Consider the following 25,997-nt stretch of genomic DNA (forward strand, 5'->3'; position numbering starts at 1 on the left):
CCGGAGTCGGGATAGGCCCGAAGGCCGCCGTCGATGCCTGGAATCGAAGAAGTGCCGAGGAGAAAAGATGATGAAGAAGATTTTATCTGAAGGATCTCGATGAACGAGGATTTTTCGTCGATGGTTTAACTGGAAATGTTCGGAACCGGAGCACGAAGTATTACATCCGAGCCCGATGGCGGAAAAAAACAATCTGAGGATGGAGCCGAAGCCCATGCGCAATACGGACCGAAGGAGGAGTCACCAACCTCGTGACTTCCAAAGACTTTCCAAGAAGAAAAACAAACTGCAAACATCTGGGCCCAACACCAGATGGCGATCTTTGCACAGTGTATAATCTGTGTATAATAATAATTATGTTATGATTATTGATCACGATGGGTGTATGAAAACATTGTTGAAACAAAATGGTGTTTGCTATTATGAACAAGACTACAAAGAAGCTTAGATGCTTTAATTTGTCTGTGTGCAGGTGCAAAAAGAAGCAACTGTCATAAGTACTGGTGCCTCAAGTCTTTTACCTGGTAAAGAGGGTTGTATATATATATATATATATACACACACACACATACATGTATGTGTGTTTATATACATTACATAAATGTATATAGATGTATATATAATTATATACTTTTAAATACATCAAGCTCATCATGTTTAAAGGTTTACACGTACTTCTAGGATTTTACAGTTTTTCCTCTATTTTAAGGAATATAAATACTACATTTAGCACTATGATGCAGGACAAGGTTGGTGCAACATACAATAACATGAATATTCAAAAGACAAAGCAGTTTCCCTTACCTAATGTTGATAGAAAATGGATCTCAAGTCGAGTAATGAAATGTAAATTTGGCCAATGAAGGTACCTTTTGAAAATGACAGAAAACCCGACGCCCGGTACCCGCTAACAGCATAAATTTCCAGATCTCAAGTTCTCTTATTAAGTAGGCAATCCTGCACCCCTGCAGAAGCACACCTCAAAAACAGGTTGAGGACTTTTCATAGTCCTGCATTTATGTATTTTATATTTGTAGGGGATCCACATGAAAATAAAAACTCACAAAATATAATCTGCCAATAATTACACACAACTCTCCCCACGAAAATGTCCACCTGTATTTTATTTCTAAATTCAACCAAACTCAACAGGGTAATTTACTATTCCGAGTCTGATTCCAGCATAGTTGAGTTTAGGTGAAGGTCAAAAGTGTTCAAAGGAGATGTTTATGCAAGTCTGATAGTTTTTGTTCTGAAAACGTTTATTTACAAAATATCATTCTATATTTTCCCATGCGACTGTCGGTAGAGTCCCAGCAACGGTCTTAAAAATGTGTCTTTTTTAATCCTGTCAGGTTCAATATGAGCTTTGTCTTATAAGAGTGCCCTAGGGCTTGCCAAAAGCTACCCACACTGCAGAAGCATCTTTACTAGGGAAGCCACTTAGTTGTAGGATATCTTAGAGATTACTTAGGAGTTTTTTTGCCGAAGGCTGGCGCTTTGCCCCTGAGAGAGACAGAAACACAGTCAAAGGACACAGATAACAAAACACAGTCTTAGTATTGTTTTTTTTTTTCGAAAGAAACACAAAAAGAAAGGCATTGTTCGAAACATTCTCTTTTTTTTGCTCAACAAGGGATACAGTACGTCCAAACCACAACTCAAGGGAGCTAAGCATGATTTTTTCATTTCTTTCGGAGTAATCAGGTTGTCCTTGGTAACACAACTCTGTATCAAAACACAGCTTTCTTAACTGACACCTTTCTGCAAGGGACTGTGTTAACTCTAAGAAATGGAATAATTCCATAGACTAGCCTTAAGTAACATAGTTGTTTCAATACGTAATATTAAGGAATTGAGCCAACTGAGCTGCTTGCCTAAAAGAACGGAGTCCCTCAAATCAACTACCCTTAATGAATCAAATCATGTCATTGGCCTTCTGCAAGGAATGGTGCTGTTCCACAGGATAACCTTAAGGACGTGCACTACCCTATTGGCCAACGTTCGGGAATGGCGCCCACTGATTGGCTTAGCGCATCTCAGGTAATTCATGGTTTTGGGAAAGCAATTCTCCTGGATAAAAAGGTGATGAGGTATAGCCTTGTGTTGACTCCTCACTTAACCCCTCTCTAGCGTGTTCCTCCTGAGCATTTAGCTTGCTCTCCCATCACCCTTACACTGCATGATCCTCCTGCTCCTGGTCTCCCCGCCCACTCCAGAAGCCCAGGTTTCGCTTGAGGGAGGTCAGCACTTGTACTTGGAGGTTGGAGACGGGGGCAGGACTGGAGGCCAAGGCGGCAGTAGCCATAGTGCGGTTCAAGAGTGGGTTTGGGGGATTGCTGCTGGGGGGATGGGTGGCTTTCCAGTATGCTTCCAGGTATTCGGCCAAATGTTCGCAGGCATCTTCCAACTGGTTCTCATCTAGAATGATGTCAAACATTTCCTGTACGGGAAAAATTATATTGACATCAGAGGGTTATTATGTCAGTAATTTACACTAAATGTGGCAGACCAATAGGGTACATTACTCATACAGAAAGAGTTTCCCAATATAGGTTACACCAAACACATGGACATGTCACACGTATAAAGATATCTCATTTATTTGGGTATATGCCAGTTGCAAATGGCTGTTTTACCAATGAAGGCATATGCTGCTTATGCCCGAATATGGCATTCATAATCTACAGTCAAAAACTTTCCGTGGCCACCCACTTTGTCGTGATTAAGACTCTGAGGACGACATCACACAAGCTCTAAAATGCCAGCCCTCCTCCTGCCATTTCAGGTTTCAATTTAAATACCGTTTGAGCAGGATCTGCAGACACCCAGATTTTCACACAGCATAACCAGATTCCTCAAGAGTAGGATATAGTGAACTGTCATGCATATTTTCCTCCATTATATTGCTTAGCTTGGAATGTCTGACAGAATATCGACGGACAGAATATCGACCTACAAAAATATCGACACAAAAATATCGATGACAAGAATATCGAGATCCTATCTACAACATGGTAAGTACAAAAATAATGAAAATAAAATATAGAGGTGCCGATTACGATCCGGTAAAAACCGGGTACGAACCGTCGGTCGGAGCGTATTCTCCGTCCGACTCGTACCCGGTTGTAAAACATTACAAACATGGAATTACGATTCGCACGGAAACACCATTTCCGTACGAATCGTAAAAAACACCGACCGACGAAAATATGCATACGAATGTGATCCGGGAATGCTGCGACGTGACGTCGGGACGCTTCTAGGCAGCGTTTCACGACCCAGGAATTACGATTCGAACCGACAGCAGTCCAGACGGCAATATTTTCACGGCACCCAAAAAGTGCCGCAAATGCGAAGTACGGCGCGAAACGACCAGAGTAGGTGGCCTGGTAAGCGCCGTACCCCCCCCCAGCCCCCGCATGTACGCGCCGTACCCCCCCCCAGCCCCCGCATGTACGCGCCGTACCCCACGTGTATGTACACCCGGGTACGTGTCGAACCCCCCGTGTATGTACACCCGAGTACGTGCGAGTCGTACCCCCACCCGTGTATGTACACCCGAGTACGTGTCGAACCCCCCGTGTATGTACACCCGAGTACGTGTCGAACCCCCCGTGTATGTACACCCGAGTACATTCGAGTCGTACCCCCACCCGTGTATGTACACCCGAGTACGTGTCGAACCCCCCGTGTATGTACACCCGAGTACGTGTCGAACCCCCCCGTGTATGTACACCCGAGTACATTCGAGTCGTACCCCCACCCGTGTATGTACACCCGAGTACGTGTCGAACCCCCCGTGTATGTACACCCGAGTACGTGTCGAACCCCCCGTGTATGTACACCCGAGTACGTTCGAGTCGTACCCCCACCCGTGTATGTACACCCGAGTACGTGTCGAACCCCCCCGTGTATGTACACCCGAGTACATTCGAGTCGTACCCCCACCCGTGTATGTACACCCGAGTACGTGTCGAACCCCCCCGTGTATGTACACCCGAGTACGTGTCGAACCCCCCCGTGTATGTACACCCGAGTACATTCGAGTCGTACCCCCACCCGTGTATGTACACCCGAGTACGTGTCGAACCCCCCGTGTATGTACACCCGAGTACGTGTCGAACCCCCCCGTGTATGTACACCCGAGTACGTTCGAGTCGTACCCCCACCCGTGTATGTACACCCGAGTACGTGTCGAACCCCCCCGTGTATGTACACCCGAGTACGTGTCGAACCCCCCCGTGTATGTACACCCGAGTACGTTCGAGTCGTACCCCCACCCGTGTATGTACACCCGAGTACGTGTCGAACCCCCCGTGTATGTACACCCGAGTACGTGTCGAACCCCCCGTGTATGTACACCCGAGAAACAATTATTAAAATGTATTATTAAGTAAGTATATATATTATATATTATATGTATATGTTTAATTAATGTTTTATTACATTATATATATTAATTATTAATTTTAAACATTATAAAATATATTTAATTATGTTTATTTTATTTATAAGTATTATTTGGTTTATTTTACATATTTTTTGTAACTAAAAAATACTTTATATTTTTAATAACGATATTTTTGACATTCTGGTGCCGATCACGATCCGGTAAAAAAATTCCCCGTGCGACTCGTATCCGGTCTTTTTACCGTACGAATCGTACAAGTGCCGTACGAACTGGCAATCACGATTCGCATGGGAAAAAGACCATACGAATCGCATTGGGAATAATTCCCCACACGTCCTCGGGTCGGAAAAAGTGTCCGACACGTCCTCGTACGATTTACCGTACAAACGTGAAAAGCAAAGTCCGACCGGGGAATCACGATCCGTCCCGGGCGTCCGAATGTACAACCGTATGGTTAAAAGACCGTCCGCACCGAACTCCTATAACAACCATGGAGACGTCCAAACAGGTGCCCGGTACGTGCCGTACCCCCCCAGCCCCCGCATGTACGCGCCGTACCCCCCCCCAGCCCCCGCATGTACGCGCCGTACCCCCCCCAGCCCCCGCATGTACGCGCCGTACCCCCCCCAGCCCCCGCATGTACGTGTCGAACCCCCCGTGTATGTACACCCGAGTACGTGTCGAACCCCCCGTGTATGTACACCCGAGTACGTGTCGAACCCCCCGTGTATGTACACCCGAGTACGTGTCGAACCCCCCCGTGTATGTACACCCGAGTACGTGTCGAACCCCCCCGTGTATGTACACCCGAGTACGTGTCGCGTAGCGCTGGGGGTACGCACCGTACATACACGGGTGGGGGTACGACTCGAACGTACTCGGGTGTACATACACGGGGGGGTTCGACACGTACTCGGGTGTACATACACGGGGGGGTTCGACACGTACTCGGGTGTACATACACGGGTGGGCGTACGACTCGAACGTACTCGGGTGTACATACACGGGGGGGTTCGACACGTACTCGGGTGTACATACACGGGGGGGTTCGACACGTACTCGGGTGTACATACACGGGGGTTCGACACGTACTCGGGTGTACATACACGGGTGGGGGTACGACTCGAACGTACTCGGGTGTACATACACGGGGGGGTTCGACACGTACTCGGGTGTACATACACGGGGGGTTCGACACGTACTCGGGTGTACATACACGGGGGGTTCGACACGTACTCGGGTGTACATACACGGGGGTTCGACACGTACATGCGGGGGCTGGGGGGGGTACGGCGCGTACATGCGGGGGCTGGGGGGGGTACGGCGCGTACATGCGGGGGCTGGGGGGGGTACGGCGCGTACATGCGGGGGCTGGGGGGGTACGGCACGTACCGGGCACCTGTTTGGACGTCTCCATGGTTGTTATAGGAGTTCGGTGCGGACGGTCTTTTAACCATACGGTTGTACATTCGGACGCCCGGGACGGATCGTGATTCCCCGTTCGGACTTCGCTTTTCACGTTTGTACAGTAAATCGCACGAGGACGTGTCGGACACTTTTTCCGACCCGAGGACGTGTGGGGAATTATTCCCAATGCGATTCGTATGGTCTTTTTCCCATGCGAATCGTGATTGCCAGTTCGTACGGCACTTGTACGATTCGTACGGTAAAAAGACCGGATACGAGTCGCACGGGGAATTTTTTTACCGGATCGTGATCGGCACCAGAATGTCAAAAATATCGTTATTAAAAATATAAAGTATTTTTTAGTTAAAAAAAATATGTAAAATAAACCAAATAATACTTATAAATAAAATAAACATAATTAAATATATTTTATAATGTTTAAAATTAATAATTAATATATATAATGTAATAAAACATTAATTAAACATATACATACAATATATAATATATATACTTACTTAATAATAAATTTTAATAATTGTTTTCATAACTTATAACTTGTTAAAAATTATTATAAATTACAAATACATCATACACATAAAACAATAACATGAATAAAAATTAAATAATTATATATAACACATTTAAAAAATTACATTTAATTTGAATATTGTTAAAATTAATTATATATTACATTAGCTAAAATAATACAAAAAATATTAAAATTACTATTCCCACTCCAGAGAGTGCAACAGTAGGGAAAGTGTTGGATAGCGTAGGGGTAAGAATTACTATTCCCACTCCAGAGAGTGCAACAGTAGGGAAAGTGTTGGATAGCGTAGGGGTAAAAATTACTATTCCAACTCCACAGAGTGCAACAGTAGGGAAAGTGTTGGATAACGTAGGGGTAAAAATTACTATTCCCACTCCAGAGAGTGCAACAGTAGGTAAAGTGTTGGATAGCGTACGGGTAAAAATTACTATTCCCACTCCAGAGAGTGCAACAGTAGGGAAAGTGTTGGATAGCGTAGGGGTAAAAATTACTATTCCAACTCCACAGAGTGCAACAGTAGGGAAAGTGTTGGATAGCGTAGGGGTAAAAATTAATATTCCCACTCCAGAGAGTGCAACAGTAGGGAAAGTGTCGGATAGTGTAGGGGTAAAAATTACTATTCCAACTCCAGAGAGTGCAACAGTAGGGAAAATGTTGGATAGCGAAGGGGAAAAAATTACTATTCCCACTCCAGAGAGTGCAACAGTAGGGAAAGTGTTGGATAGCGTAGGGGTACAAATTACTATTCCAACTCCAGAGAGTGCAACAGTAGGGAAAGTGTTGGATAGCGTAGGGGTAAAAATTACTATTCCCACTCCAGAGAGTGCAACAGTAGGGAAAGTGTTGGATAGTGTAGGGGTAAAAATTACTATTCCAACTCCACAGAGTGCAACAGTAGGGAAAGTGTTGGATAGCGAAGGGGTAAAAATTACTATTCCAACTCCAGAGAATGCAACAGAAGGGAAAGTGTTGGATAGCGTAGGGGTAAAAATTACTATTCCCACTCCAGAGAGTGCAACAGTAGGGAAAGTGTTGGATAGCGTAGGGGTAAAAATTACTATTCCAACTCCAGAGAATGCAACAGTACGGAAAGTGTTGGATAGCGTAGGGATAAAATTTACTATTCCAACTCCAGAGGGTGCAACAGTAGGGAAAGTGTTGGATAACGTAGGGGTAAAAATTACTATTCCCACTCCAGAGAGTGCAACAGTAGGTAAAGTGTTGGATAGCGTAGGGGTAAAAATTACTATTCCCACTCCAGAGAGTGCAACAGTAGGGAAAGTGTTGGATAGCATAGGGGTAAAAATTACTATTCCAACTCCACAGAGTGCAACAGTAGGGAAAGTGTTGGATAGCGTAGGGGTAAAAATTATTATTCCCACTCCAGAGAGTGCAACAGTAGGGAAAGTGTTGGATAGTGTAGGGGTAAAAATTACTATTCCAACTCCAGAGAGTGCAACAGTAGGGAAAATGTTGGATAGCGAAGGGGAAAAAATTACTATTCCCACTCCAGAGAGTGCAACAGTAGGGAAAGTGTTGGATAGCGTAGGGGTACAAATTACTATTCCAACTCCAGAGAGTGCAACAGTAGGGAAAGTGTTGGATCGCGTAGGGGTGAAAATTACTATTCCAACTCCAGAGAGTGCAACAGTAGGGAAAGTGTTGGATAGCGTAGGGGTAAAAATTACTATTCCCACTCCAGAGAGTGCAACAGTAGGGAAAGTGTTGGATAGTGTAGGGGTAAAAATTACTATTCCAACTCCACAGAGTGCAACAGTAGGGAAAGTGTTGGATAGCAAAGGGGTAAAAATTACTATTCCAACTCCAGAGAATGCAACAGAAGGGAAAGTGTTGGATAGCGTAGGGGTAAAAATTACTATTCCCACTCCAGAGAGTGCAACAGTAGGGAAAGTGTTGGATAGCGTAGGGGTAAAAATTACTATTCCAACTCCAGAGAATGCAACAGTACGGAAAGTGTTGGATAGCGTAGGGATAAAATTTACTATTCCAACTCCAGAGGGTGCAACAGTAGGGAAAGTGTTGGATAGCGTAGAATTTAAAAATAACATAGTTATAAATAAAATAATTATTTAAAATAATTAGTGATTTAATTATTAAATAACTCAAAATTATTTACAAATACCAATAAATAATTATTACAAACATAACTACCAAAGAATAATTAATTAACAATACATTAATAATAAATACCAATACATAATAATTAATAAATATTAATTACCAAATAATAAATATTAAACGATTAAATATGTTTCATAACCAAAAACATATGAATTATTAAAAAGTAAATACCAATTAAAATATATTTAACAATTTAAAAAAAAATATACCGCAAAATAATAATTATGAAACATTAATTACCAATTAAAAAATATTGAACTATTAAATATTTTTCATACGCCAAAATAATAAATATTACACATTAATTACCAATGAATAATTACTTATTAATATATTAATTAGAAATATCAATGCATAATATTTAATTATATTTAATTCACAATTAATGATTATTCAACAAATAATTATTTTTCATAACCAAAATATTATAATTTAAAATATTTACCAATTAATAATTATTGTCCAATTAATTAATTATCAATACCCAACAACTAATTTAATAATTACTTAATTAGATTTCAATTACTTCCAACACTATTCCCCTATAAACGCACGACACACTCCACTAATAAAATAATACACTTAACATAATTATCAATTAATCAACTAATTAAAACTAATTGCCAATTAATAAAAAATAATTACCAATTAATACTTAATTAACAATAATATAATTATCAATACCAATAAATGAAAATAAATTATTAATTAATTACAATTAAATTACTTCCCACCCTATTCCCCTATAAACCCACAACCCGCTACAGAACTTAAACGCAAAAATTTATTAAAATCAATTTATAATTCCTAAAAATGTATAATTAATTCCATATAATTAAATTACTTCCCACCCTATTCCCCTATAAACCCACAACCCGCTACAGAACTTAAACGCAAAAATGTATTAAAATTAATTTATAATTCCTAAAAATGTATAATTAATTCCATATAATTAAATTACTTCCCACCCTATTCCCCTATAAACCCACAACCCGCTACGGTACTGAAACACAAAATTGACTTAAAAAACCATTGTTAACATATAAAAATTGTATACATATATGTTAAAACCAGTAGAACACTTAACTAAAAACATATAACACATACATATTAAATACATAATAAAATACATAACAATAATATAAATATCGATATTAGTAACATCAATATTAGTAAAATCGATATATTTGATGTCGATATTACTAACTTCGATATTACTAACATCGATATTAAAATACTTACCTTAGGATCGATATTCTGTCCATAGATATTATTGACATCGATATTCTGTCCCTTCGATATTTAAAACTCGATATTAGTGTAGGTAGATATTTTAGTTTCGATATTTTGGCTGCTCACCCTTAGCTTGTCTCTTTTGCATGTCATGGTATCTCCCCTATTCATTCTCCCTTACCTCCCTCCAGTTTCCCATCTTTCCGTCCTCCTACTTTCTCCATTTCCAATTCCTTCCTAACACCTCTTCATCTATCACACTTTTTCCTCTCCACTCCATTCTTTCTCCTCTTTCCCATGTATCTCCACTCTCCCTATCTACTCTCATCATTCCTCTGACTCCTTCCCCACTGTTTTCTACTCACGCCTATTTGTTTCCATCCTCTCTCATCTTCTTACCTTTTTAGTTGATCTCTCCCTAGTCTTCTTCTATTCCTCCTTCCAACCTCTCTCTTCTCTCATATCCTGGTTATCATTCCATCTGTCTACCCTGTTGATTCTAGGTTCTCCTCTTTCACCATCTTTTTTCTGCTCCTTCTTCCTCTATCCGTTTCTCTCTGACCTTCATCTTTCATCCTTATCAATCTCCTCTGTTCCTTTGCTCTTCTCTTCCTCCGTTTTTTTCTCATTCGAGTCTATCCCCATCTCCTCTCTGCTCTCCCTTCTCTACTCCTTGACCCGCTCTCTTCCCCCCTCCTCCTTATCTCTTGCCTTGCTTCCACAGCCCCATGATACTGCTGAATGCCTGATTTAGGATTCCTAGATGCTCAATGATGCCACACAGGAGATGTATTTGGGAAAAAGGGGGTGGTGATGGACAGAGTTTCTGAATGATGCAGAATACTCTTACCAAGTCAAGAGATCATGGTTTTAATCCATCACCGTTTTTTAGCTCACTGCACCATCCCAGCTCAGAACCAGGCTACATGCAAATTAGTCTGTACCTGTCCCAGTGCATGATGGGAACAGGGCAAACCAAACTACCAAGCCAATTCTTATACTGGGAAGGAAACAAGCTTCCGGGGACCGGTTTCTGGCATCACAGCCTTCATCTGCCCGGCTTGCCTGAATCCTGATGGTGCAATGAGCAAGGGACTCACGTCTGAGCATACCCTCCCACACTGAGTGTGGATAAAATCGATTTGGGAAAAAGGGGGTGGTGATGGACAGAGTTTCTGAATGATGCAGAATACTCTTACCAAGTCAAGAGATAATGGTTTTAATCCATCACCGTTTTTTAGCTCACTGCACCATCCCAGCTCAGAACCAGGCTACATGCAAATTAGTCTGTACCTGTCCCAGTGCATGATGGGAACAGGGCAAACCAAACTACCAAGCCAATTCTTATACTGGGAAGGAAACAAGCTTCCGGGGACCGGTTTCTGGCATCACAGCCTTCGTCTGCCCGGCTTGCCTGAATCCTGATGTAGACAAAAAGGTACGGAGTAGCTGTATCTCTATTTGGCAGTGTTCTCCAGTATCACTGCTGTCCTCCTGGTGTCCTTTACCCAGTATCCTGGACACTTACGGGTTTGTGGGGTAAGTGCGCAAGAATGATTCCAAGTACAGGGGTTGGATAGGAAGCTGGCTGTTCAATGCAATATTCCATCAAAGTCTGTTTCATTTACTGTGCAGTGATAACAAGGGACTACAGTGTGGTGATCCCGGTCTCTCAGATAGGGTTTCTATATTCTCTACAGAAAGTATTGCCCAATAATCATGATTCTTCAAGGGCTAGGAGCAAGTGTTTCGGCAAACTGAAACTAATTGGATGAGCGTTGCTTGGTAAAAGATAGCAGTCAGGTAGGTTGAGAGGGGTCTAATCACCCAGAAGTCCAAGCAGAGGTGTCGCACCCTCATGATTTCTATTATACTCAAGTCTATGCACAGTATATGTACAAATTCTTGTACCTTCCAGCATTACTGGACACTCACCGACGCCAAACACTTAAGATGAGGCGCACCAGAGCAGCTGCATTTCCAGAGATCAGGGGTCTTGGGCACCTCCGCCGGGTAAGTTTGTTTCACATGGTGGGTTCCCTTACCTTAAATCCACTACAGTCATAAGGAGGGAAACCAATGTCAAGTCATTGTCTCTTGAAGTGTTCGCAAATGCCTTGCGCCCAACCAAATGAGTAATGTGGGATCTATATATCTTTAACCGTAGAGATTACGTACCTTCTCTGCATGTTTCTCTTCCAGAAGAAAACCCAACCTACAGAAGATTTTTGTGGAAAGAACACCGGTCACTGCCCAGAATGTATAAATTAGCCAGCATCATGCCACATATCTTCCTGGAACATTCAATGAAACATTTCCCAGGCACGATTCCATCAGAAGCTCACACACAACACATGGCTGAGCAATCAGAATGCAGGGCTACTGTCCTATGATATTGGGAACTCAGTTTATTAATATATTCATTTCATCCTCAAACAGGCAGTCACTTAAATCTTGTTACTGATGGTGCACTTAAAGACTCAATCTATTTCTCTGACATTTGGCACTCTTATTTCCAAGGTGTAGTGAAAGGATTATGTTACTTAGCCTGTAAGTGTCTATTCTTGGCATGTAGTGCTGTAGATTCACATGCTTTACATACCCCTGCCATCTAGTGTTGGGTCCGGATGTTTGCAAGTTGTTTTTCTTCAAAAAAGTGTGTTCCAGTCACAAAGTATGGTAACTCCTCCTTTCGGTGATTGTGCGCATGGGCATCGACTCCATTGTTATATTGTTTTCCCGCAAGAGGGTGCGAATGGAGTAAATAAGTGTAGTACAGAGATGTCCATGCGTATGTAATGTGAATAGTAAGAACTGCAATAACCAGAGGTGTCCGGGGAGGTGGGACTGTGCATGTGAATCTACAGCTCTACAACGTACGGGGGCTGGAGGGGGGGTACGGCGCGTACATGCGGGGGCTGGGGGGGGTACGGCGCGTACCTACGGGGGCTGGGGGGGGGGGGTCGGCGCGTATGCGGGCACGTCGCCATGGTTGCTATGGGAGTTCGGTGCGGACGGTGTTTTTTCCATCCGGTTGTAACCTCGGACGCATGGGATGGATCGTGATTCCTCGGTCGGACTTCACCTTTCACATTTGTACGGTAAATCATACGAGGACGTGTCGGACACATTTTCCGACCCGAGGACGTGTGGGGAATGATTCCCAATGCGGTTCGTATGGACTTTTTACCATGCGAATCGTGATTGCCAGTTCGTACGGCACTTGTACGATTCGTACGGTAAAAAGACCGGATACGAGTCGCACGGGGAAATTTTTTACCGGATCGTAATCGGCACCTTGGTCGGGGGGGGGAAGGGAGTTTATATTTATTGTCCATCCTAGGTGTTAATATACATGCTCTAACTGGGTCTTTAAAAATATAATTAGTTGCCCTCATCATACATTTAAGCATAGGTAACATTTGTGTTGTTTTGTGTATGTTTCTTAAGGTTTGGAAGAAGAAATAGTCTTCCAGTACTTCTTTGTATAAAGGCACTCTGTGGTAATTAGCTGCCCTAGCAATTAATTACTGATATGCTGTATTATCATCAGCAGGGGAAGGTTTTGCTGGATATAGATCAGGGTCTGTATCTTGAGGTGGATCTATGTTATAGTCATTCCATTGATCTGGTGGCGATTGATTAGAATTGTGGTCACCTTCTTCTATATCAGTATTTGTGTTAGGAAAATCTAATGGTGTAATGTGTAGAGAAGAAGGTGCAGGGGTTGGGGGAATGTGACTCGGGCTGATAGCTATGTCTTTTTTCTTCTGTAGAGGGATTCTGTATTCAGTGTCTATCTTCCTCTTTGAAGGTATAGCTGGTTTAGCTGTCCAGTATCAGGTTTTATATGAATCTTCATCTGTTTAGGATCCAGCTTTTCTTTCATTTTTTCAAAAATTGGCTCCGGTGGCTTTTGGGAGCGTCTTTTTGTTTTGGTGCCGAGCTGGATTTGTCTTTTTTCTCTTTCGATCGAGATTTTTCGGAACCGAAGGGGTATCATCTAGGCTCGGGCCTGAGCCAGAAGGCTTGACTTGCTGTTTCGGTACTGAGCCAGAAGGCAAGCGTTTGAATTCGAGTCTCAGTACCGACTATCGCCTGATGGCAGTGGTGGTCCAAAAGCTTTTTGGCTTAGTGGGCACTGGTTTGGTGGGTAAAGGGGCTTTGGTACTAACAGCACCCTGTCCAGCCGGAACGTTGTGGGACTCAAGTTCGATCTCCAACTCAGATTCGGAGTTCTGGAGGGAGAAGGCCTTGTCTTCATCCGCTGCCATCTCTTCTTGCTCAATATCTTGACCGAAGATAACAGGGGTGTCCTCGATACTCTGCCGCTGCATGTCTCTTTGTCGTGCCTGACGGTCCTGCAGAGTCTTTTTGAATCGGAACAACCGACACATGTCGTAGTCTTCCTCTTTATGTTCTAAGGAGAGACAGAGGTTACAGACCATATGCTGGTTGGTGCGCATATATTTGGAATGGCATCGAGGACAGAATTGAAACGGTGTCCGTTCCATCGGTGGAAGGCTGGGCGCTATGTTTTGAAGTAGAAGCCGATTGACAAAACAGCTAGTGCCGAAGACCGCAGTTAGAGTTTTTTTATTTATATAGTTAGAGTTTTAATACATTTCTACATGAAAAGGTGGAAGACGCGATCGAAAACAATACAAACGAGGGTAGAGTGAACTGCGCACCGAAGGGATTCCGATTGACAATGGAGTCGATGCCCATGGGCACCGAAAGGAGGAGTCCCCTTACCTTGTGACTGAAAAAGACTTCTTCGAAGAAAAACAACTTGCAAACATCCGGACCCAGCACTAGATGGCAGGAGTATGCAAAGCATGTGCATCTCCAACACACATTCCTCGAACAGTATCTTTTTGCTTAGTCAAAAGTGCTTTCTTCTTTGGGATTAGTTCTTAAATGCTGAACTTTAAATAGTTTCATTGGTCAAAAGGGTGAGAGCTCACTAAGCAGAGCTTAGCTTGGCTCTAAAGGAAAGAGTAAACACAGGTTAATTTAAACTGGGAAAATTAAAGACTTCCAGTAAAAATATCTGTTCTATGCCCTACTGTGGTAAACTGGTTCCAAGAGGCTGCTTATCACTTTTAGCCAGTCTGAAAAAAGAGACAGTCAACTGACAAGTCCATGAGCTATAAATTAAATACAGAAGCAGAGTGCAGACTGAGAAAAGGCAGACACAGTGAGGACATGGCTCCCAGGATATATTGAACAAGGATCTTCAAGAGCTAACTACAATATAAATTGCTCCCCTTTGACATACAATAAATGGGGCGAAACACAGCTAAACTGAAGTCTTACTACATAGGTTGGATTGTTTAAGCATTCCTAGAGCAGTCTCTTTCACATTACCATACAGTATCTCTGCTTTACTCAACAAGTGATACTGTTTTAAGCTGTTACATTGAGCAGTACTGCTCTTGTCACCAGAGGACACCCCATCACACCTATTGCCATTAAGGTACTTACCGGAGGACATTCCGTCACCCTGTCATTCAAAGCAAGTCCTACTACCTTTACTCACCAGAGGATCCCATTCAAAAGGAACAATGCTGCCCTTGCCACTGGAGGACACCCGTTCACGATATCACAGCAAACAGCCCTGCGCTACTCATCAGATGACACCATGTCGCCCTATCACACAGAGCACTGTTGTACTAATTGGAGACATCCCCTCGATCGACACACACACTACTGTGCTACTCACCATACGATACCTGTTCACACTGCTGCTCTACTCACTGAAGGACACCTGTTCACATTAGCAGATGAAGCTGGCCTACTCACCAGAGGATATTCATTCATTCAAACTATGACACGAAGCATTGCTTTCCTACTCAGTGGAGTACAAGACTGTAGTGCTTCCTATCAAAAAAGGACACCAGGACACTCCATCACATGGAGCATTACTGTCAGACTCACCTGGTCACCTTATCACATGAGTCAGTGGGTTCCTAATCACCGGAGGAAACCACCTTGTTACAACAAGTGCTGCTGCTCTACTCACCGGAGGACACTGGGCCAACTTATCCGCTGCAACCATTTGTACATTGAGGTGCTTGGCCTGGGACTTGCCTCGAGATTTGATAAGCCTGTGGAGCACCTGTACGAAAGAAAGGACAGTGGGCTAAACTGGAGGGCTTCCGTGCTTCTCTTTCCACCTATCACCATCTTCCTTTGTCATGCGCTTTGCTAGAATTGTTGCCCTGTTATTCAGAGGGGTAATGTACTTTGTATTTTTTCTGCTTTTTAAAGAGACCCCCCCCCCCCCCAACATAGTATTTATTATAAATGTATGGTTTGCTTAATATTTCATTGATTATATTTGCTACCTAGTTTAATGCTTTGATATAAGTTGATAGTGCATCAACGGTGAATATGTATTCAACAACCAAAAGTGATTGATAAAGTATAGTTCACTTAGACAAATTTGCAGGAGAAATCCTGAAACGGGGGTGGAGCCAAATTTTCAGAATTACTACTACCACAAATGAGCAGTAGTACATGCAGCGCCACATATGGTCAATCACTGGTACTGCAACTGATACTGCAAGATCCTCCCCTACAAAATAAGGGATGCAGGGTTTTGAAATAGAACCCCAAAGGAAATAATGTTAAATTAAATGAATTTATTTCGACTTTTTAAATAAATATATATATCAGATTACAATGTAAGCATAATTTAAATACAAATATTTTACAATAAAATATGTTATTAGCTTTTCGCATTGAAAAATAACTGCAAGTTTAATTTTTTAATAATTGCATTCTTTTAAATTATTTAGATAAATAACTTTTGTTTTAAGTTTGAATACCTAGTTAATACATACTTTAGATGGATTATTTTTTTAATAAACCTTAAAATATGGTAATTTAATTTAACATATTTAAATTAAATGATTAATTAAAAATTAAGTTGATAGTTCTGTAGCATTTTTTCTTTTGTTCTACATTTTACATAAATATATCAACAATATTTACTTTAATATTTTACATAAACATATTTTTATTAATTTATTTTAAGTTTAATATATTCTTTTTTTTATCTTTTCCCTATTCTTTACCATAGGAAGAGGTCTGTCCCCGAGAGCATTATTTCCTAGGGGTTTTTAAGTAAAGTCTCTATCTCAATTATTTTCTATGGTTGGGTGTTACAATATACGTACGTGATTAGCCATGTGTGGAACTGGACTTACTTCAAATCTCAGCTTAAGTATATTTACTACTGTTTTGGGTCCTTTTTGGCTGTAGTAACTTTAGAAGTGCAGGTGGTAAATAGCAATGGGCTTACTCTTGTGGGTAGGTTACTGTCCCTCCCTAAAGCTGTCCTTACTCTTCCCTAAACTGCTCCAAGTTCACAATAAGTATGCTCCTTCTTTCAGCCGGTCCCCTTGGTTCCTTCCTCATTTACTAATAGGGCCTGACTACAAGTCAGCCATTTTTTTACAACCATAAATAAACCATTGTTTACGCATGGGTCGGAATTACAAGTTGAGTGTTATTCAATGCATCTGATAATAAACAGATGTCTTAAATACCTCAACCTTCGTTAAATTTCTGCAAGGTAAACCTGCTGAAATTTAACAGGAGGAGACCGTTGGGCAATGACCGTCTCAAGTGGATTTTGGTACACTTAACACCAAAATCTGCACGCTATTCCCCAGAAATTCATGACATTTATTGCACTAGATAAATAATGAACCCTATGGTATCGTTAGTTATCTGGGGCCAGATGTATGACCTTTCCATTTTGCAAGTTGCATATTGCAACGTTTTGCAAATCACAATTTGCGGCTCACAAAATAGAATGTACAACAGTGTCTCACACACTATTCGTGATTCCTAATGGAGTCGCATATTATCTGAGGCAGGTCACAATTTGCGACCCATTGGGAATGGCCAGCACTCGCAGAGATGGTGGCCTGCTTGGGTCTGCAGACCACAATGTCTGACTGCTTTTTCCATAAAGCAGGTTTTTTTGTGAATGCACCTCGTTTTCCTCAAAGTAAAACAGGCTGCATTTAAAAAGTATTTAAAAAGTATTATTGCATCTTTTAGACTCGTAAAAAATATTATCGCATCCATTGCCAAAGGGGAAGAGGTTTGTGAGTGGCTTACCACCTACTTGAAGTAGGTGGTAAACTACGAGTGTTTTGCGACTGCAAATGCGGTTGCACAACAATAGTACATACAATTCTGACTCACTATTAGGAAGGGACACCTGTGAGAAAGTGGCTCTGTATATACTGTTCCCTAATAGGTACAGGGTGTACAGAGTCCACAGACCACAAGGGTTTGACAGAGGTTAAAGTTAGATATAACCTTACTCTCTAAAGTGGTAGCTTGGTCGAGCAGTAAGGCAGTATCAGAGGACAGTGTAAAGCATTTGTTGTACACACTCAGTCAGCAAATGGTTCCACACACTCAATAACTGAACTCTAGGCCAATGGTTTAGATATAAAAAATATATGCTTGTTTTATTTTAGAACCAACAATTGGAATTAAAATATACTTTCTCGACAGGAGATGTTTCATATAAATACTTTTGTATATGCAATAGAGTTTAGTAATCAGTTACAAGTAGTTGCAGTAGGCAACTCTATTTCTAAACACAACAATACATTGAGCTCAATGATAAATTCAAGATATTTGTAACAGATTACTTTTTAGATTACTTTTGTGATTCCAGGACTGGATCCTAGATTCAGTCCTGGGTCAGTTCTCAGAATCAAGTGATGAAAGTCGACTTAAATATCTGTAATGGTTTTTAACTAATATTTAGCTATTTTAAAAGTTTACACTTAGAAAATATTTCAGAGAAAACAACCAATGATTCCCTATGGAAGAAAATGCAGGTTACAGGTACGGTACGTTCTCTTTACTTTTGTAATCCAGTACTGGGTGCCTAGACTCAGTACTGGGACCTTTATCCAAAACAGGCAAGCAATTACGTTTTCAGATATTATAAGATTTTTGAAGAATATTTAAAGATTTCAGAAATCGACACTTGGAAGAAATTTCACAGAAAAACGGACAATGGTTTCCTATGGAAGAAAATTGAGTTAAGGGTAAGTACAGTTGTAGAGATTTTTCAGAGTCAGTGCTGGGCACCAAGATCCAGCACTGGGAGTTCACCTAGGAACAGGTGAGTAAATTCGCTTTTGTCACTCGGCTGATTTTTGGTGAATGTTTGAAGATTTGAAAAGTCCACACTTCGAAGAAATTTCAGGAAAAAGCCAGTCAATGTTACCCTATGAGGAAAATAGAGTTTGCGGTTCAAGGGTAAGTACTCGACTGGCAGAGTTGAGATTCTGGGCACAGACTCAGGGGTCTCCCAGGGTCAGGTAGGTACAGTTGGTTCACCCTCAGCGGCTCTAGGGCGGCCGGGTGCAGAGAGAGTTAGGCCCAATGTTATCCTATGAGGGATAGGGGGGCCTTGTTTGGTGGCTGCTGACTGGCAAGCCACGCGGCTGTGGGAGCTGGGCTCATGGTCACTTACTCAGGGCAAGTGGGGTAGTAGGAACTAGGAAACTAGGAACTTCTCGTGGAGAAGTGTGGCTCAATGATTAGAGCGGCAGACCCTGATGCAGCGGTCTAGCCCGGGACCAGGGTTCAATTCCCCGCCTCGGCGGGTCTTGGGCTAAAAAATTCCACGGACCTGATAATTCTCGCCTCGGTGCCATTCCAATCATGGAGTCCCACTCTGCAACTCTGGGCAATAGCTTGCTTAATCTCCACAACGGCCCTCACAACGCTAAGGATGCCTGGCCTCCACCTTGGGGGTGCCCAGGAGTGGACGCCTCACAGGGAAAGCCAGGATGGGTTCCACAGCGGTATTCATACAAGCGCCTTGAGACCCTTGCGGGTGAGTAGTGCGCTATACAAGTATCAATTTACAATTTACAAGGAATAGAGTTTTCACTGCCAGGGCCACTCGGGTGGCTGGGTGCAGAGTGCTTTTGAGCCGTAGGGCGCTCAATGGAAGTCAATGGGAAATCTCCGGTTAGGAAAAAGACTGCAAGCTAGGGGACGAGGACTCTTCAGGTGCCACCACCACTTCGAGAGGTAAGTTGGGTAGTTAGGGGATAGGTAGGTACCCCCGGATTGGACACAGAGGGCTGTGGGGCGCCGGGTGCAGGGGTGCCTTTTGGTGTCGGAAACTCTTACCCTCTGTTGATCGCGGTTGGGGTGGCACACGGTTCTGAGGCTGCAGGCTTCGTCAGGATTGTCGAGGGGGGTCCTTGGGTGCCGGACTCGGGGTCACAGTCGCCGTGGTGCAGAGTGGGCCGGGATCGCGGTTCCGGGTTGCTGCCAGGGGTGAAAGGTAGTTTTTGAGTAGAGCCTCTACTCATGGGAGTCCCAGGGGATCAGAGTTCAAAGGTAGCCAGGTCCTCCGGGGTTTCTGAGGGTTTGAGGCATGTGGGCTGCTGAATTCATATCTGTGCATAGATCGCCGCCTAGTGTTGGGTCCGGATGATTGCACATTGTTGTCCTGGAAGAGTCTTCGAAGTATCACGAGATAGGTGGCTCCTCCCCTGGACTACAGTGCGCATGGGCATCCACTCCATCCTCAGATTGTTTTTTTCCGCCATTGGGTTCGGATGTGCTTATCTTAGCTCAAGTTCAGAAACTTTAGTTTAAGGCCAAAAGGCCTTTAGATTTCGTCGGTATTGTTCGCGATCGGTATCGACCAGTTTATTTTGTGTTTTAGTAACTTCTTCACGCTTTTCGGATCCGCTTCGGTCCGAACATCGATCAACGCTCGACGATGGAATCGAGGACTCCTTTCAAGAGATGTCCTTTATGCCATGCGAAATACCCACACGTCGATGTCCATCCGGTGTGCAACAAATGTCTCTCACCGGATCATGATGAGTCAAAATGTATGACCTGCGCCCGGTTCCGCTCGAAGAAGACTCTACGGAATCGACAGGCAGCAAGATTGGAGGCACAGCAATCGGCGCCTGCCCCGGTCAACATCTTCAGCACCGAGGATGAGGAAGTCGAGAGCGTAGAAGACATCGACTCCAGCCATGCTTCCGAACGTGAATCCCGATCGGAAGACGATGATGAGGTGATCTTCGAGGACGAAGACGTCGCCGGCGAGGTAGGAGATGACGATGAGGCCCTTGGGGCCGAGGAAGATAGCTCCAGCGAAGAGCTAGGCCAACCCGTCGATACGGAGGCCGAGAAACAAAGTCTTCATAAGGCTCAGGTCGAGGGATCGCCTGCGGGCCTTACCCAAGATCAGTCACACAGTTCTTCGGCCCCGCCTCAAGGCCCGGCCTCGAACATTTCACAGGAGCCATTAATATCGAAGACGACTGGATTTCATTCAGTGAAACCGAAACCATCCGTCGCACCGGTTACATCGAAACCGAAAGTGAAACTGATTCCGATCGGATCGAAGGCCTCGAAGCACTCCACTCCTTCGACGCCGGCGCGGGTCATCGGCACCAAACACACCAAAAAGGACTTCGGTGCCGAGCTCACCAAGACGGGTTCCAGGACCGAGTCAAGGAAGAAGGCCCTCGGTCCCCACAAGGCGCCTCAGCCTATGGCACCGAAGATTGCGGCCCAACCCACCAAGGTCATGGTGGTCGATCCATCTGCTTCGACATCAAAGAGTGCGGCGCCTACCAAATCATCGGCTCCAAGGAGCGTCGATACCAACCTTCGGATCGGCGACCCAAAGACTGGGAAAAAATCGGATACCGCATCGACGCCTGCCTCCAAGGTGCCTATCGGTTCCAAAGCGCCATCTGCGTTCACATTGCAACAGGTCTCAGCGTCGTTGCAACGCATCAGGGACCGGGCAACCCTCGAACCTAAGTCGGGTCCCGAAACGGGCAAGGTCGCAAAAGCACACTCAGCGCCGGCGCACATCACATTTGGATTGCCACCGCCCAAGGCACCGAAGATGTTCGAAATTCGGACACGTGTCCACCAAACACAGACACTATCCGCTGGACAAATCGATATCGAGCCTTCGCAGGAACACTTTATCGACGCCGACACTGGTAGGCTGCTGCTCCGCAAGCGGAAAATTACACCAGAGAAGGGTTTGGACTCATACAAGATTCCTTTGAAACAAAAACTGCCAGCAGGTTCCACACCAGTGCTTCACGAAACCTTTCAACCCTACCTTCAGGACCCACCGTCTTTTTCTCCTACGCATTCGGAGGCAGACAAATGGATCGATATCCACTTACCCGGTGGATATCGATCCTGATGACCACATGCAAGACCCAGATCAGGCATGGGGAGACCCCACCGACCAGGGTAACGCACCAGATGCTCCTGACACGCAGCTTTATAATATAAAGACATCTCCCACGGAGGATACTGCTGCCTTTAAAGCCCTCATTGAACGGGCTGCTGCCAATCATGGATTGGAACTCCATTCTGACACTGTAGAAGAAGATTTCTTAGTGGACACGTTCGCCTCTGAGAAAACCGTCAAAACTCTGCCAATGTTGAAGGGGGTTCTAAAACCTGCAAAAGACATTTTTAAAGAAACAACCAGGGCACGGGTGTTGAACCCCAGAATCGAAAAAAAATACAAGCCAGCACCCGGAGACCCTATGTACATTAAGGGTCAGTTACCATTAGACTCCATGGTTGTTTCTAATCCCACACCATTCACCTTCACAGTCTAGGATTCTCACTAAATTATCCAAAATCACATCTTCAACGCGCACACGTACGCCAGTCTTAGAGTTTGGCTACCTAAACCTACCTCTTAGAGTTTGGCTACCTAAACCTACCACCTGAATGTATGAATATCATCAAGGAGGCTAGAAGACCCACAACCAGAGCTTGCTATGCGGCTAAATGGAAAAGGTTTGTCATTTACTGCAACAACAATGACATTAATCCCCTGGATGCATCCCTTCAAAACATCATCTGTTACCTATTACACTAATACCGATGCAATCTGGCATACAACTCCATACGTATACATCTAACCGCGATAGCAGCCTATCTTCAGAACAGGCAGCACCTCTCTTTACTCAGAGTGTCTGCCATCAAAGCCTTCTTAGAGGGACTCAAAAGAGTGATTCCTCCAACACACCCACCGGCACCAGTGTGGAACCTAAATGTGGTCCTCACCAGACTGATGGGTCCACCTTTTGAACCTCTACATTCATGTGAGATTCAATTCCTCACCTGGAAAGTAGCTTTCTTGGTGGCAATCACTTCGTTGAGAAGAGTTAGTGAACTCCAGGCACTAACCATTCAAGAGCCATTCATACAGGTTCACGCAAACAGGGTCGTACTACGTACCAACCCCACATTCATGCCTAAAGTGATATCGCAGTTCCACATGAATCAGACTATTGAACTGCCGGTTTTCTTTCCTAATCCAGAAAATGTCGCAGAGAGGATGCTCCATACACTAGATCTAAAGAGGGCCCTCATGTACTATATAGACAGAACAAAGGATTTTAGGAAAACACAACAACTCTTCGTTGCTTTTTCTCCACAACACAAAGGCAACGCCATTTCCAAAGCAGGGATAGCCAGATGGATCGTTAAATGTATTCAAATTTGCTATCAAAAAGCTAAACGCACATTAACGATTCCCCCAAGGGCCCACTCCACAAGGAAGTTAGGAGCGTCCATGGCTTTCCTGGGTAACATTCCTTTAGAGGAAATATGTAGAGCAGCTACATGGTCCACTATACATACATTTACTAAGCATTACTGCGTAGATGTACATTCAAAACAGGAGGCAGCTGTAGGACAGGCTGTTCTCAAAGCGCTTTTTCAGACTGCTGCAGCTGGCACGGGCAGCCGCCGCTAATGGAGGGACTGCTATATAATCTATGCACAGATATGAATTCAGCAGCCCACATGCCTCGAACCGAATATGCTACTTACCAGTATGCATCTGTTCTTGGCATGTAGGGCTGCTGACATTCATATCGCCCACCCTCCTCCCCGGCGCCTGTAGCGGCTGCAGCACTCAGACTTACTGTATAACATGGTCATCACTTACTGTATCTACTCCATCACTGCCACAATGGCGAAAAACAATCTGAGGATGGAGAGGATGCCCATGCGCACGCACTGAAGTCCAGGGGAGGAGCCACCTATCTCGTGATACTTCGAAGACTCTTCCAGGACAACAATGTGCAATCATCCGGACCCAACACTAGGGGGCGATCTATGCACAGATATGAATGTCAGCAGCCCTACATGCCAAGAACAGATGCATACTGGTAAGTAGCATATTCGTTGCTGGCCACAAGAGATGCCGGGATTGGAGCAGGAGCAGTACTAAAATTGTTTTTAAAACCCTGCCATAAAGAAACTGGCAACAAGGAGAAGCATGGTACTAAATCTGTTATGCTTGATTGGTTGCAAAGTCTGCGTTTTCTTATATTTTACGGGGCTAAGACATCTGCAGAGGGGCCCAGTCAAAAATCAGGGAATAATAATTGGTGAGAACTCTGGAGGTGAATGCATTTGTCGGAGAGATCTCTGCTTTGTGTAGTCTCAGATCTGAATCAAAGTAGTGTAGAAGGTTAACGTGTCTCCTGCAAAGCACATCATGTAATGTGCAGATGACAGATTTTTCTTTTAATGTAGCTAGGTTAGTGGGCTACTGCTTTGAACACAGATTCTTTTGTTCCTTGCAGTTCATAATTAGTAAGCCTTTTACTATTGCACAGTGAGCTATGTGTAACTACTACATCTTTTAACCTTCACAGAGTCATGCAACACATCTTGTACATTGATTTACAGTCTTGCATGATTTATTGTCAATGTGTCTGTTATGTAAAGCACTCTGATACCCTGCATTGCGCTATATAAGAAATAAAATACTGCTTTTTAAATTGTGTGTAAATACTGGGACAGACCAACACATCTGACATTCTTATATTTCATGCACTTACATGAAGGGACTGAAAAAAGTCAAGCATGCCTCTCAAGTACCTGTGAAGAGATGAGCTGTGTACTTTTGTTTTCCTCCATTGCATTTACATTTAAGTGGGAGGTTCCAGGTCATTCGGTCATAAGGAGGCCTGATGGTCCTTTAACTTGGCTTTTAAATATAAAACTATAAATGAAAAACTGGGACTAGACAAAACATGGATCCCTCCAGCAAATACATTATCCTCAAGACTTTTCTTACCAGGGGCATATGTGCAAGGAAAAAGAGCATTCTGGATGTTAAATGAGATGTTTTTTACAAGTCTAATATGCATTTTTAATCTCAATACATCATGCATAAAGCGCAGTCATATCATATGCATGGAGTTCTAAAGGGGTAATGCTGAATAGACTAACTCTGACCTGTTCTGTCGGGTGCATGTTCCCAGCGTGCTAAGTATTGAAATGTTGTACTAAAGGAATGTGGTTTGGGCAACAAACGGTGTAGGATTCATTTTGTGTTCTGTATTGGTTCAATAAAAAGTGCATAACAATCCATTAGATAGGGCTATTGATTAATGTAGGATAATGATGTAGCAAATGTTAACTTTGCATGTTGGAGTGGCATTGTATTGGGATTAACAGCACTTGTAGCGTAAAATGCAAAGGGCAAAGCTTGTCTGCTTGTCACAAACTTGAGAATGACATGGAAATTTGAGTAAGTATGAGGGGTATTCCATTAGGATGTATTCATTTTTGCTGAGATCACTAAGCTGTCCTTGTTTATTATAAATAGATTGAAAGATAGAGCATACCTCTTAATACTCCCTGAAGAAGAGGGAGTCACCACCCTTTGGCCCACCCTCCATTTCAAAACATGACAAATCCCACTCAGACTCAATTGTCAGCCCTAGAGTAGCATTAAGGGAGGTGCCCAGTTAACTCCTTCCCACTATTTTTATATTGAATAGAATGTATATTTGTCCTTAAAATTGTTTCTGATGACTATTACTGCATAATTTGAGACTTGCTACTTTGGGCTGGTTTTTGGGCTGGAACTGGTCTGCGTTGGGCTGAATTTGGGCTTATACTTGAGCGGCTTTGGGCTTGGGATGGGTCTCAAAATCTGGCAACACTGACTCCCATATATCTATATTTTTTTAAACCTAAATATTTCTGAAACTACTGAACGGATTTACACCAAATTACAACAAGCATTGGCATAGCCAATAGGTCTCGCCTTTGGGACCTTATAAGTGTTTAGCCATGCAACAGTTGCATAACTAAATACTTATAAGGTCCCAAAAGCGAGACCTATTGGCTATGCAAAGCGGCCGCGAAAGTGAAAGT

The 25,997-nt window shown here is 43.3% G+C and overlaps 1 protein-coding gene across 3 annotated transcripts in view; it reads right to left on the minus strand.

Annotated features, from left to right (window-relative positions):
• Positions 1-1,105: 1,105 nt before the first annotated feature.
• Positions 1,106-25,997, minus strand: part of LOC146839431 (voltage-dependent L-type calcium channel subunit beta-1-like) — a 269,660-nt gene continuing 244,768 nt past the window's right edge. For all 3 annotated transcript variants that reach the window (XM_085651479.1, XM_085651480.1, XM_085651481.1), the window contains 2 exons: positions 15,775-15,870; positions 1,106-2,443 (listed from right to left, as the gene is read on the minus strand). In XM_085651479.1, coding sequence (XP_085507605.1) covers positions 2,174-2,443; positions 15,775-15,870 — 366 coding nt within the window. In that variant the 3' untranslated portion in view covers positions 1,106-2,173. The remainder of the gene's footprint in view (positions 2,444-15,774; positions 15,871-25,997) is intronic.

Source organism: Triturus cristatus, chromosome 4_1 (assembly GCF_964204655.1).
Source record: "Triturus cristatus chromosome 4_1, aTriCri1.1, whole genome shotgun sequence".
NCBI classification, from domain to species: Eukaryota; Metazoa; Chordata; class Amphibia; order Caudata; family Salamandridae; genus Triturus; species Triturus cristatus.